Raw genomic sequence first — 13,832 nt, forward strand, 5'->3', positions numbered from 1 at the left:
TCCAGTGCAGCAGCATTGTATTCCCCCTCTGTCTGAAACGCTCTATTTTAGCTCTTTAAAGCTCTTTTAGATCAAAATGAGGATGAACGAGGCAGAATGAAATAGTCGGCCAGTGACAGGCTTATCCCTGCCGTCTGCATCTGTTTAGACAGTCTGCAACGTTGGTACTGACGACCAGGGATGCCAAATGTAGAGTAAATTAATATAAAACATGGTGTGTCTCTGTTGCATAATAACTGCCATTTGGTGGATTTGGAGAGTGTAGTAACATAAGTGCAATTATATTAACACTAGTGTCTGAAAAGAGACAGCGACAGACAGAGCCTCGACTGTGGAACATTTTCCTTCAGATTGACTGAATCGGTTGATATTTTTAGTATCGTCTCTCATTACATCACATACAATCGTGGCCGATTCTAATTTTTTATCTATTATTCATTTGTGGTTGGCTGGAGCCTCTGCTGTCCTTGTAAAAAAAAAAAAAAAAACTTACTACACCTGCACTTTTATACAATCAAGCAGCCATTATATGCGTGCCTCTACGTGTATGTCTTTCCCTTGTGGTTAAAGCAGTTTGGCACAAACCTGGCTTTGTGTTCCAGGCGAACTTGAAAGTGTAAACTTACTCTGACAGCACTGCTGTTGGACAGAAAAATAGGAAAAAGAGAGTAGACAATAAAAGAAACAATGCTTTTCAGGTTGTCACTCTGGGCGACTTTTTAGACAAGGGTCACAAGACAAAGCAGGTGGTAGACTGACGAAACAAGCTTTCGCTGCACGAGGGCAGGGAGGATTAGACGGGGGAGACGGCGTGTAAGCACCTGTTCTTCTGATTGATGTGTCCTGGCTCCTTCGGTATGTCACTGGTCACTGCTCACGATCCCCTGCTGTTTTCCTGTCACGCGCACGCTCGCAGGCGCACAAATACACAAACGTCACACACTGGAGTTCATTCGGTGAAAGACAAAATGCTCTGACAGGCGTACTCTTGAGTCGTTGCATCCCCTGTTCATCGCTCTGTGTGTGTGGGGTGTGTGTGAGTGTGTGTTTGTGTGGCTGTCCTTCAGAGACCGGGCAGAGGGAGAAATCACTCCGTTGGTTGGTAACAGGTAGCGGCTCCACTGTGGCTTTTCCCCCCTCAGACAGACAGACAGGAACATTGTACATTCTCCATGCTCCTGCTCTGAGCTGTCATGTTGTCTGTCCTGCGGCTGCAGTCCAAAGAGTTGTTCCTCCATTTCCGAGCATCTATTCAAAGCAGAGACAGCTTTGGCAGGACGGGGGGCAGAAATCAGGCAGCTCTGGGCCTCCGACTGCTGCTGCCACTCCCTGTTTCTCTGGCCCGGGGTGACACACAAGGTTGCATGAGTCAGAGAAGGGAAAGGTCTGATCTGTATTTCTGTTTGGTCCTATATTTGGGAATGTAATCACATATGTAGCTGCAGAATTTGCAGCCGTGGTTGCAAACATTACTGATGCGAACAAACCTTAAACAGCATCAGGAAATATGAATAATTGAGATGAAGTGGTTGTCTAGTGTTTAAAGCACGTGTCAATCAAACAGGGAGCTTCCAACAGTTAAATCTTAGTGGTGGAGCGACACTTTTGTCTACATTTGGATTATGTGTCTTGTCTTGTTTATACCCCGGCTAAGTTGTTTATAACTTATGATGCTGTAATTTGGAATCTTGTTTGTTGTGCTCTTATATCTTTATCCTCTCCTGCGTCTTTCGCTTGTTTGCTAATTAAAGAAGCCCGAGAGTGAAAAAGCAGACAAGAAAAAGGTCGTTTTAGTTCGATCTAAGTTGCAAAACTGGAATAATATTGATTTCAAGCTCTTTGCTCCTTGGCTCTCCACAAAAGCTTGCTCGTGTTCGTGTGGGTCTTTGTGTGTGAATGATGGCGAAGAGATAGAAAACCAGACAATTTAATGAGTGTGTTTGTCTGTGTATGTGTGAAATTATGCCTCCGTAATGTCCCAGGTTTGCCATTAATGTTGTTTGAGTTTGTTTTGGCTCCTTTGCGTCTGTGTCTGTGTATGTGTGTGCATTAACATTCGTGTTTCCATAATTGCATCTCAAAAGGCAACACGAACGGTTAGTTTGGACTCACTAGACATTTCCAGAGCTTTATAGTTGCACATCAGTTCACAGAAGCACGCATGCAAAATAAAATAAACGCATACATTCAATTTGTGTTTGCATGTGTGTACGTGTTTGTTATGTGGTTATGTTGGCAGATGAAATCATGACTCTGACGCCTCTGAATCATTGCATTGACTTCTATGTTGCAGTCCATCGATTGCTTTGTTGCAGTGTTCACATTACAGGGAACATCAATACACTGAGTCGAGCTGGGTATGATTTGATTTTTTTTTCTTTCTATAGTAGTGCCCAAAAAATATTTGAGTTTTGTTATCAATACCAAAACAAGACTTTTTTTAGTACCTCATTTTAGGAAATGTTGTACAAAACCATTTTCAAAATAACTGTTTTCTAAACACAAGCACTTAAGACCCATAATGAAAAAATGTCAACGATTATGTTTTAAATCAGTATATGTGCTTTAAGGAATACTTTTATTTAGTTTTGATTTTGGAAAAAACACAGAGCTGACGTCATAACCTATGTAAGTTGCCTTTAGTGAGCATTTATATATGTGCGCTGCTGTGCCTGCAGGGCAGTGTCTTTGTACAAACCCAGCTTGAATGATTTGGTTTGAGCAGGCTGGCGTTTGCCTTCGGACATCCAGCCTGTCTGCTGTGTCTAGCCTAGAAACACTCAGTGAAAAGCGCATCTGGAGGAGGAGTGTATTCCAAGAAGAGCAGCAGCCTGCCAGTCAGGAGGCACTGCAACAGCTAAAGAGTGCAGTGTGTTTATTGGGGAAACTACAGGTCACAATCCATAATCCCCGTTATTAGCACAGGAGGAAAAGTAAGAAAATGCCATGCTCCCAAGCGGACCAATCACAGTTGTTGCGGTCCATGCCCCTGCAATGTGCAGTTACTTTTCTGGGTAGGTGCATGTCAGGCTAAGGCGTAGGGCATGCACCAATGCAGATTCAACACAGTAGCATTAATCAAGCTTTATACTACCAAGCAGGCCAAGCAATGAAAAACACTTGAAGAAAAGAAAGAGGCAAAGAGAGCTGACTCAAAAAAAGTTTGGTGACGTGGAGAGAGGGGAGGGGATTGCAGCTTAAAATATGAAGTTGCAGTCGGGAAACATTTAGTTTAGCTTAGCAAGAGTAAGAGGAATAATAAATATACTCAGTATACCAACAACTCAAAATGTTGGTAATTAACATGCTACCTTGTTTGTTTAATACATACAGTACAAAAATGATATACTGTGGGCTGTTATGTGCCAGACTGTTTCTTGCCCAGGAGCATTCAGTTGCTGTGTCCACACTACAAATCTGAACAGGCTATCAGTGTCAGGTTTCTGTAACTGATGATCACATTTCAGCCAGTATAAATATTGTGGTTCGATACTAAGTCCTACCAGTAGCACAGTTTCTAACCTCTCATCAGATAGTTTTCCTTAGGTAAACAAGGTCTGAAATTACCCTGTTGTTTTACCTAAGGTGGCTGAGCATAACAGATGCTTTTTTTTAGTGTTTAACGAGCATTGCTATAAAGCAGGAGGATTATTGTTCCTGGGTTGAAATGAGCATTCCCTCATCACCATCACAACTATCTTTTTACGTCTCTGCCACTGTTGTCTGCCAGTTCTGTTTCTCCATCTGTGTCTTCCACTACTTCCTTCGTTTCATTTTTCTCCGCCCTTGCCACTTCCATATTTCTCATCTTCCAATATCTCCTCTCTCGATCATTCCCCTCTCTATCTCCTCTTTGCATTTCCTCTCTCGGTGTGTCCATCTGTTGTGCTAAACCAAGCGACTGATTGTGTTTGAAGCTGTCAGGGAGGTAAATAATCCAGACATAGATGCTCGTGGTCGACGATGGCGTGTTTGTGTCTGTGCAGGGGGGGCTCTGCCGGGGGGGGGGAAGGAAGGACGTGATGCTTTTAGAGGGGCAGAGAGGGAATAGAGAACAGAGGCTAAGATTCAGACTTCAAGTCAGTTATTGGTCACAGCCTCATAAATCATTTTAAACATGAACATGCAAACACAACTGAGAGTACAACCACCTACAAGAAAGTAAATGTGCCGTTATTTCCATTTTAATTGATATATCCATTAAACTAATGGCGCTTGCATATATTTATCCGTCTATATCGCAGCACACACACAGGTTTGCATACTGATTCAGGCACCCAAATATAGCACCAGTGATGCATAGGCTAACATGCTGCTACATTACAACTGACACCTCTCCTACTTACATAATGTACCTGTAGATTACACACTCTGGTAATAAAACACAAATTCATACATACCATCATTTCCTGTACATTTCACACCTCACTCTTGTCTTCTATGTTTATCTGCCCTCATAAAGCCAGTTTGTGGATGACTGTGTCTCTGCATTGATTGCCGTGTGCCCCTGCAGTTTGACATGCAGCAGCTGTCTCTGGATGAGCTGAAGCAGGTGCTGTTCCACGCCTTCCGGGACCACCTGACAATGAAGGACATAGAGAACATCATCATCACCGAGGAGGAGAGCCTCAATGAAACCTCAGGGAATTGCCCTGAGTATGAGGGAGGTGAGGATGCTGTTCTTGGCTGTTACGAATATCTCCTTCTTGTACAAAGTAATTTCATACTGAAATTCATATGAGATTTTGTGCAGTAATTTGACACTGAGATAAGTAAATGTATGACCAAAACATTTTCCAAATAACCAGCTGTACGCTTTATTAAGCTGTTTAAGAAATCATTTGAGATTTGGGAAATCCACTTATTTTCCTTTTTCGCTGATGGTTAGATAAGATCGATTCCTCTCATATCTATGTGCTAAGTAGTCTGCGGAGCCAGAGCCAAGAGGCAATTATCTTTGGTTGGCATGTAGATTGGGAGCAGGGCTCCTAGGTGGTTTTCAGACCTCTGAATTGCAATCCACAATTCTAACAGCATTTCAAATGTGTTGTGTGTGATGCTCATGTGCTGTTTCCCTGTTTCTGCAGTTTATGAGAGACAATTGACCAGTAATCCTGAGAGGACTAAGAATAAGGATGTCGTCTTTACACATAGCTAGCTAGCTACATCGCTACAGCCTTAAAATTAGTGAGAGAAATTGTGCAAGATAGATGTGACTGTACCGTTCGCTGCAATCCCAATGAAACAAAAACGCAGTTCATTCTGTCATCAGGCTACGAGGAAACAGTCAGCGAGCAGCACCTCTAAAGCTTGCTAGTTAACATGTTATTTCTTGTTTGTTTGATTCACACAATGGAGATTTAACTGTTTTGAGATGTGATCTTCGGGAGAGTTACACGCTGAAACTACTGTAGGTTAAGTCGTTGGTGACTTTGGGCCAACATGGCTCTCGCTCCATACTTAGGGCACAGATATGAAAGTGGTATAACTCCGCTCATCTTATTCTTCAAAAGAAAGCAAATAAGCATATTTCCCAAATTGTGAAACTACTTCTTTAGGGCTAAATTGTACAAACACATACAAAATCAGAAATGTATCACTGCCTCCAGCAGTGGATACTACACATTTTGACATGAATGGAACAGTGGTCTGTATTTAAAATCCCACCTGATTTGACCAACACCAGTAATTTACCAGAGCAATGGAGTAACATTTTCAGATAGGAGATGCAATAAAGCAGGAAAAATACTGAGGAGTGTGAAGGCGAGAAGAAAGCAGCGACAGGAGGGAACTCTTTGTTCAGTTAGAATAAAGTGGAAAAGACAAATTGTCCTGTTTAAAGGGGATGAAATAAAACGTATAGCACTTTTAAACACACACATAAATAACTTTCTCAGTTTTGCCTCGCAAAATTCAAGGCAAAATTCTAAATTTTTTAATCTGCTGTTGTACCAACATGAATATCCACCACACAGGGTTCATCTTTAAGGTCATGATCCTGATAGAAAGAGCAAGAATACTGAGGCATATTCAAGAAAACAGATGTAATATTAAAATGAAAAACCTCTGTTAATCTCAAGGTAATGTATACATTTCTTTCACCTTCAAAGCAAGGAATGAGAGAGGGTTTCTAGTGTCTGGATACCCAAGTGAAATACAGAAGACATTATTTATCTGCTGCTTTAGGGAGAAGTGGGAAACAAAAACTTGTGAAACATCCACAAGTCAGACTAGGACAAAGGTACAGACAGATCAAGCATGCTAGAAAACGAGGAAAGTCTTAATGAATCCATTGGGTACTGGCCCACAGTCTCGGGAAGTCCTAAAAAGAGACAGCCAGGAGGAAATGTAGAAACTTTGCGGCAAAGGGACAGTGGAGGAGGAGATAAGAGGCTAAAGAAGGGATCAGGGAACTGCTGGCTTGGCACTCTCTCTCACAAAGTTTCTGGTGTTGAAGGAAGGGCGTGACGTGGAGTTAGAGAGAGGAATAAGAACAGTAGAAAGATGTTGAAAGAGGAGAGGAAGGCAGGGAAAGGGATAAAGTGGAGATGAAGGGGTATAGAGCCTCTCTTGTGAAGCTGGTTCTCCACATTTAACCCTCTTCCTACATCCTCAACTACCCTCTTTCATGCCTGCTTCCTTCCCATCTTCCTCCCATCCGGTGGGACTTCAGCACCTTTTACAGTTCATCTCAGATCCAAGATTCAGAACTCTGACTTGATTTATTGATGCAGCGTGTGATTCTTACAAACTGAGACAAGCAGGCTGACGGAGAGGAAAGTTTTCGTTGTTGCTCTTGCTGCAAGGCCTGTTGGAGGACACATCTGTCTCTTCTCCTCTTCCTCTTTCAATCTCCAGAGATTATGTCTTTCGGGGGAAAAAAGGCCTTTCAGCCCACACAGTTAGGTAGCAGAACTAAACTTCCACGTAACTCCTAGTGTCTTTGTTTTCGCTGCAGCATAGAAGTATTAGAGTATTAGAACATGTTTCTGCCTCTTATGTATTCCCCACTTTTACATCGGAGACACTTGATTTAGGTCACAGAAAAAAGCTGCCAAATATGGCAGAAGTGTTAGCTGCTATTTAATCCGTATCTGTTTTGGGTCAAAGAACAGAAGTGCACCTTGTGAAAAAGGTTCAAATTCATTTCACTTTACGTGAATCAAATGTTTTCTTTATACAGTAGAGTAGAGACTTTAAGGATTATGGAAATGTAGGTAAAGTTAGTTGATTATTGTGCAGAGTTCATTCTTCCACTGACTCCTTTATAATGCTGCATACCTGGCCATGACCATGTTGTTTTGTATTCATGTCCGGCAGAATTGTATTGTTTATAGAATAATTTTTGGATTGTTTTCATTTGATTAGTTAAAGGTCCCATATTATGCAAATCCATTTTTTAGGGTGTCTCCTACAAAAACACATTATTTTTCTTATGCTGTCCATTACTGCAGCACCCCTATTCACCCTCTGCCCGAATGCTCCTGTCTCTTTAAGGCCCCCCTCACAAAAAGTCCACTCTGCTCTGAGTGGTCAGCTCACACAGGCCTGAGCAGGCACCGCCCACTTTCAGCTCTGCCTGTGCTTTTGCATCCACAGCCATGCTGGGGGTATTGCTGCGGGTGCAACTGTATAGTTGTGACATCACAACCTTAAGGAAGTCCTAACGGCTCGTTTAAAGGCACAGTTTCTGAATATGGGGCGTGTGCATTTCTCTGTGGATTCAGAATTTGGATACTTTCCTATATATATACGTATATATCCTGCTTTATAATCAAAAAGGACATGAAAATCATAGTCATCATCAGTAAATCAAAATGCAAATCCATGGCAAAATTAACAAATCACCTGCTGTCCACATTATGGGACCTTTAAAGCTGTACTTCGGTCAACAGTTTGCTTGCTTGTTGATAAGAATAAAAAGATTGTTTTGCTAGAAGCAGGTGTTTTGCTTAGCTTAGCTTAAAGGACAACAAATGGGTAAAATGGAGCCTGGCTCTATTCAAAGAATCTATCTATCAGCGCCTTTAACACTCACAAATTAACAGTTATATCTTGTTCTTTTAATCCTTATATAAACCACAGTGTAAAAACTGCTCTTAATGGTTTTACGGGGGTTACGTGTTGGACTTTTTCTTGGCCCGGCACAGTGACTTGCTGGTTGCCAAATTCACATAGTCAGTTTTTGTATAAATTTAGCAAGTGAGCTGTAATGTGTGACTAGGTGAGCATTAGGGGTGCTGGTTGGCAGATTTCTTTTTACTTTTGGGAAAAGCCTGGCTGCGCCCAGTTTATGCTTAGTTAAGCTAACTGTCTCCCATCTCTAGGGAGACGGGTATTTATCTTCTTCTCTAACTCTCCACAAAAAAACAAATAATTGTATTTCCTAAAATGTCAAACCATTCCATTCAAGTTGTATCATTATATCGAAGTCAATAAATTAATCTGTTAATTAACAAATCACAATGACATGAGAGGCACAAACTGGGGCTGAAGGATGTAGAAACTCCAATTTCAATAGAAATGTACTCATCTCTTATTTCTTTTCTCTCTCTTTCCACACAGTCCATCCTAAGAAGAAGAATCGGCAGACGTGTGTCAGGAAAAGCCTGATCTGCGCCTTTGCTATGGCTTTCATCATCAGTGTCATGCTTATCGCGGCCAATCAGATGCTGCGGAACGGCATGGAGTAACCAATTGCACTGTGAGCATGGGGAGTGGACAGAACAGCCATGACCTCACATCTTGTCTTTGCAGCCAAAGCTGGACCAGCCACAACCCAAGCACTTCTCTAAACAATCAGTTGAGTTTTTATTTATTTTTTGTTCAATTTTGAACTCGTAGAAGCAGACGATGTGGGTGAAGTGAAGAGAGATGTATTTGTTTTGCATTGAAGATGTCACCATGTAGAGTTACTGGACTTATAAGGAAACCTGGACTGGGAAAGAATTATGTTTTTATATAAACGGCAAGGATAAATTGTGGGTTTTATTTTGCTGTTTTCAAGACCAAGACCACCCTTTAAACTTGATTTTCTAATTACCGAAAATGTTTATCAGGTGCTTTGAGCCATTCCTAATTTAAAAAAACAAACAGAGGATATTATGGACAACTGCATATTTACCCAAGAGAAGTGGCGTTGAATGTGAAATGAGTGAATGTGGGCACAGTATTTAATTGCATAGTAAATCCCTCACATTTCATAAAATCATGTCTAAACATCGCACTTTTTTTTGTGAAACATCGACATCCTCGGCTCAGTCTGCTAATCTTTGGGCATATTAAGTCTTTATGTGTATCTAGAAAGAGCACAACTCGATACTCACTGAGGGACCACTTAAAAATCATCACTGTCCTGCTATCGCTACTCTTTGGTCTTAATACTGATTGGTCAATTGATTGATTCATTTGTGTGGGTGTATAAAAGACAGTGCTGTCCACATGCTTAGTGTAAGCTCCCGCTATCTGAGAGGTGTATGAAGGTAAGAAACAAATGCCAGGATAGCTTTTGGTTAACATTAGCACCAGGATGAGATGTTATTTTTAGTGATGTGTTGGTAGAAAATGTCTCACCTCAGCATCTCATTGTAATACTGCCCAACTGTGGTAAATATAAACCACACAAAAGCATGCCAGTATATACACTGCCATACTAAACATTGATTCACTTTCCCATGGATTTCACTGTATATATAGTATTACTTAGCTCGTGTAATGTATTATTCTTCTCAACAGCAGAATGTACAAAGGGTAGAAACTAGTGAGATAAATCAGGGATATACAGAAGAGCTGTGATACACTGGCTGTTTTCTTGGAGAAGGTTGCATCCTAGTGGTTAAAATGTGAACTGCAGCTTGAACAACCATGTTTACCAGGTGTTCAGAAGTCAAGACAAACACCACTTAATCTGAGCTTTGACACGTGTCACACAGGCAGTTCGGTCTGTATTGGAATTTTTTTTTTTCTCGCTACAACCCAAATTGTGTTGTCGCACCGGTGTGCAGCTCAGGATTGGATGAGAGACTGAAGGTGACGGCTGCTCTACCTGCAGTAGTTTCTAGGGTCATAGCTATGTTTTATGGTTCAGGCCTGATAGCTCTGCAGTTTTATATAGCTTTCTGGGATGGAAAAGTTTAGTCAAGGTTAGAGGAGTTTACAATCATGCTCCTCTTATTTTATAATGGAGCAGCCTGAGGTTGAACATCCCAATGACACCATAGATTAAATTTCAGGATGATTTTTTAGTGGGTGTAGGGCTGGGTGACAAAGACATGTGATTGTTTTTCTGTCAGTGAAGTAGTACCGTAATTAAATGTCCAGATCCTGTTATTGTTCTGCTAAATGATGTTGTCCAAATGAAGGATTGCAGGCAAATTGTCATTCAAAACTAAGATTACTTGCAATTAATTTTTGTTAAAGGGTAACTGTTTACAGGTCTTGGAGAGAGGAAGCTGCATATAATCTGATAAATTGCCTCCAGTGATGTCACTCAGTGGCTAAACTGCATTGTGGGTGATGTAGGCTTAATAATGTAAAAAGTACCCAAAAGTCTTACTTGAGAAAAAGTAAGATATCGTGATACACTGTATATTATGGGTCAACCATTTATCAAATTCAATATAGGCTCTGATGTAGTCTATAAAGTAACTGGAGTAAAAGTATAATATTTGCCTCCAAAATGTAGTGAAGTAGAAGTATAAAGAAGCAAAAAAATGGAAATATTTAAGTACAAGTAACTCAAAATTGTGCTTCAGTACAGTACACAAAAGCAAATATACTTAAATGTACAAGACCTGTAAACACACTTCAGTGTGTGGGTTACCCTTTAAATACATTTAAAGTTGCTAAAACACAGTTCATTAATATAAATTCTGTTATTTTATATATGATTTTTTTGTGATTTTAAAGGATCCAGTGTGCAGGATTTAGGGGGATTTAGAGGCGTAAATGGAATATAATATTCATAATTATATTTCATTTGTATATAATCACCTCAAACGAAGAATCGTTGTGTTTTTGTTACCTTCGAATGAGCCTTTTACAGTTACAGAGTGACTGTGTCCTCTTCCACAGAGTCTGCCATGTTGCACTGCCATGTTTCTACAGTAGCCCAGAACGGACAAACTAAACACTGGCTCTAGAGAGCCTTCTGTGTTTTTTGCATTATAAGCAACCACCTTATGGGAGGGTGAGACGAGGGGTGTTCAGTTGGTTCCAATCTGTGCAACCTCACTGCTAGATACCACTAAATCCTACACATTGGACCTTGAAGTAGTGTAACCATTTGCATTAATATTGTAACAGTTATTTGAACCATAATGCCCAGCCCTATGTAGATGCCATGACAGCTACATATGTGGATTCCTAAATGGCACAGTGCTCCTCTTGGACGTTATTGGATTAGAGGCTGTTTGTTCCCATTCATACCTTGGAGTGATTATTTGTTCTCCGGTCTTTTGCCGAGCTGGATGAAAACAAAACAAAATACTCCAATTAACCATGTGAGATTATATCTTAGATGAATTATTAAAGCGGAGAGGGCTTTCTTTTAAAATGAAAAAAAAAAGCTAGCTTTGTAAGATCACAGCAAAAATGTATTATACTGTAAATCAGTATGCATGTTGTTGTTTAGATTTTCGTGTCTTTGAACGACAGGGAAATCCATTTAATCTTTCTTTGTGGTGGCACAGCCTTGGTTTCAATGTAGGTATGTATGTACTTCACATATTTGACTTTCCAGTTTGTACTGTAATAGCCATTTTTTCTAGTTTCTACCAGCTATTAATCAAATCAGAGTGCAGGAGAGGGCATTTTCATAAATATGCAAATACAAGGTCACTTCATCATCATCTCTGTTTCACATCATCTTGGGTTGAGTCTGTATAGGCCTCACTGTGGATGGTTAAACTTAACAAGGAATACAGTATATTGTGTGTGTTTTCACTGCCTCATAGTCCTGTATAAACTGCTGTATAATGTATGCTACACTTATCCTTGTAAGTCAGTTTTACGTCTTTGATATTCTCAGCACATTGACATTCGACCAGTGGGCCATGTTTTCACCTTTGTCTACCCGCGTCATGGTCCTATTGAAACCAGCATAGACCACTTTATCTTAACAATTCTCTAATAATCGTGCCACTCAGACATCCTTGCATGGCTATGTGAGGGGAAACTTGTTTGAAAGACCTTTTACCAACACTTTTGAAGTTTACATTATTATACTGTACATCTGTAATGGGACGGAGTCAGTTCATGATTTTCATGTTTTTTGAAAGTTGCTTTTGAGATTTGTTTTTACCAAAACATGTTTTTACCTTGTAGATTGTATAGAGATAAAAACTAAACACAGATATGTAATACAAACCTTGGCATGCTGCTTAGAAAAGGAGAAAGAAAACAGCAATAGTCACCAACTGAATGGATATTTAAAAATGCAAAACAAGTTTAATCTGTTTAATCTAAAAAAAAAAATATATCCATATATGTTTATGCAATAAAACCTGGTTTTGATAGAAATATAAGGCATCTGTGTTTAATTGTGGAAGATGTTTGTGCTTCTTTGGCTCAAGACAGATGACATGTCTAATAAAATTATGGCAAAGCAATGCTACTCAGCAACATATAAAGGTAAAACAGTCTTACAGGTGCAATATGTGAGAATTGGCCACCTTTCCAAATTAATACTTAAAACAAATAGAGGGCAGCACATCACCAGAGTGACCGCTAAGTGTTAATTGTAGCTGCTCTTAGCTTGTTAGCTCAGTTAGCCATGCAGCCAGCGGTCTGGACTTGAAGCTCGGGGACTAGGGGGGTGTTAGTGTTTACACCACTAACACAGGCTCTTTAGACTAGGAAGGGACGACCTGGTGCTACCTGGTTAGCATGCTAACTTCAGTAGATTTCTCTGCAACACAATACATAGACATCATAATGTCTGCCATTTCTGTTGATCATTTTCTAGCCTACATATTGCCCCGTTAAATAAAGCATCTATATTACACAGAACGTCTGGCTCACTATAAGCTGTTAAGCAGAATTATTTTCACTATCTGTAAAACTCAGCATAGAGTAGGCTTGTTGCTTTACTTGTCACTCGATGTGATCGTTGCAGTGTCAGTTTAAATACCAACTCTATAAATAGAATGACAACAAAGCATGGTTTTCACTGAGCCGCCCTCCTCTCGCTGCTGTTTCCCCCTTTAGGTATCAGAGTGTCCATAAAGGATCTGTGAGTCAGAAGAACAGCCTCTTCAGGAGCAAAAGGTTCACTGCTCTGACATCACCTTCACACAGTACACACAGCTCACGTAGCCCGACAAACATAACTGCTTTGAGTGGACCTTGAGTAGACAAAACTTGACCTTCCACTATTGAGAACTGCATCTTAAAAAACTCTGTTTCGCTCGCTGCACTACGTGATGGCTGGAGGTGAATTTCCACATTTGTCAACTTGTGCCAGAGAGGAGTTTCCTGTGGAGCTGTGCTGGCATCAGCCCTCGCTCTAAATCATGATAATTAGGGAGCATAGGTCAAATACGAGTGGGAACAGCCTCATAGCAGATGCACCCAAACCCCATTAGCCGCCAGATAATGAAGCAAAACATGCCATTAAGTGGACAAACAAGGCATTAGCGTAATGGTCCAGGCAGACAATACTTAGGTCTGTTTTCATCTTTGTGGGTGGAATTAAGGGGTCGGACTCAAAAAGGTCATTTCCAACTTCTCTGACCACTGCAGGCCTGCCCACAGAAATACTTTGACCCCGTAAAGGTCCAGTGAATGGGCGCTCTCCAAATCTGCTTCTGCTGTGTCACACCTACATAAAACAT

General features: G+C 40.6%; 1 protein-coding gene across 1 annotated transcript in view; it reads left to right on the forward strand.

Annotated features, from left to right (window-relative positions):
- Positions 1-12,925, forward strand: part of caln2 (calneuron 2) — a 30,878-nt gene extending 17,953 nt beyond the window's left edge. The window contains exons 5-6 of the mRNA XM_084373855.1: positions 4,514-4,667; positions 8,566-12,925. Of these exons, the coding sequence (XP_084229981.1) occupies positions 4,514-4,667; positions 8,566-8,693 (282 nt within the window). The 3' untranslated portion in view covers positions 8,694-12,925. The remainder of the gene's footprint in view (positions 1-4,513; positions 4,668-8,565) is intronic.
- Positions 12,926-13,832: the final 907 nt, after the last annotated feature.

The sequence above is a fragment of the Pagrus pagrus genome, assembly GCF_965226575.1.
Source record: "Pagrus pagrus genome assembly, chromosome: 14".
Lineage (NCBI taxonomy): Eukaryota > Metazoa > Chordata > Actinopteri > Spariformes > Sparidae > Pagrus > Pagrus pagrus.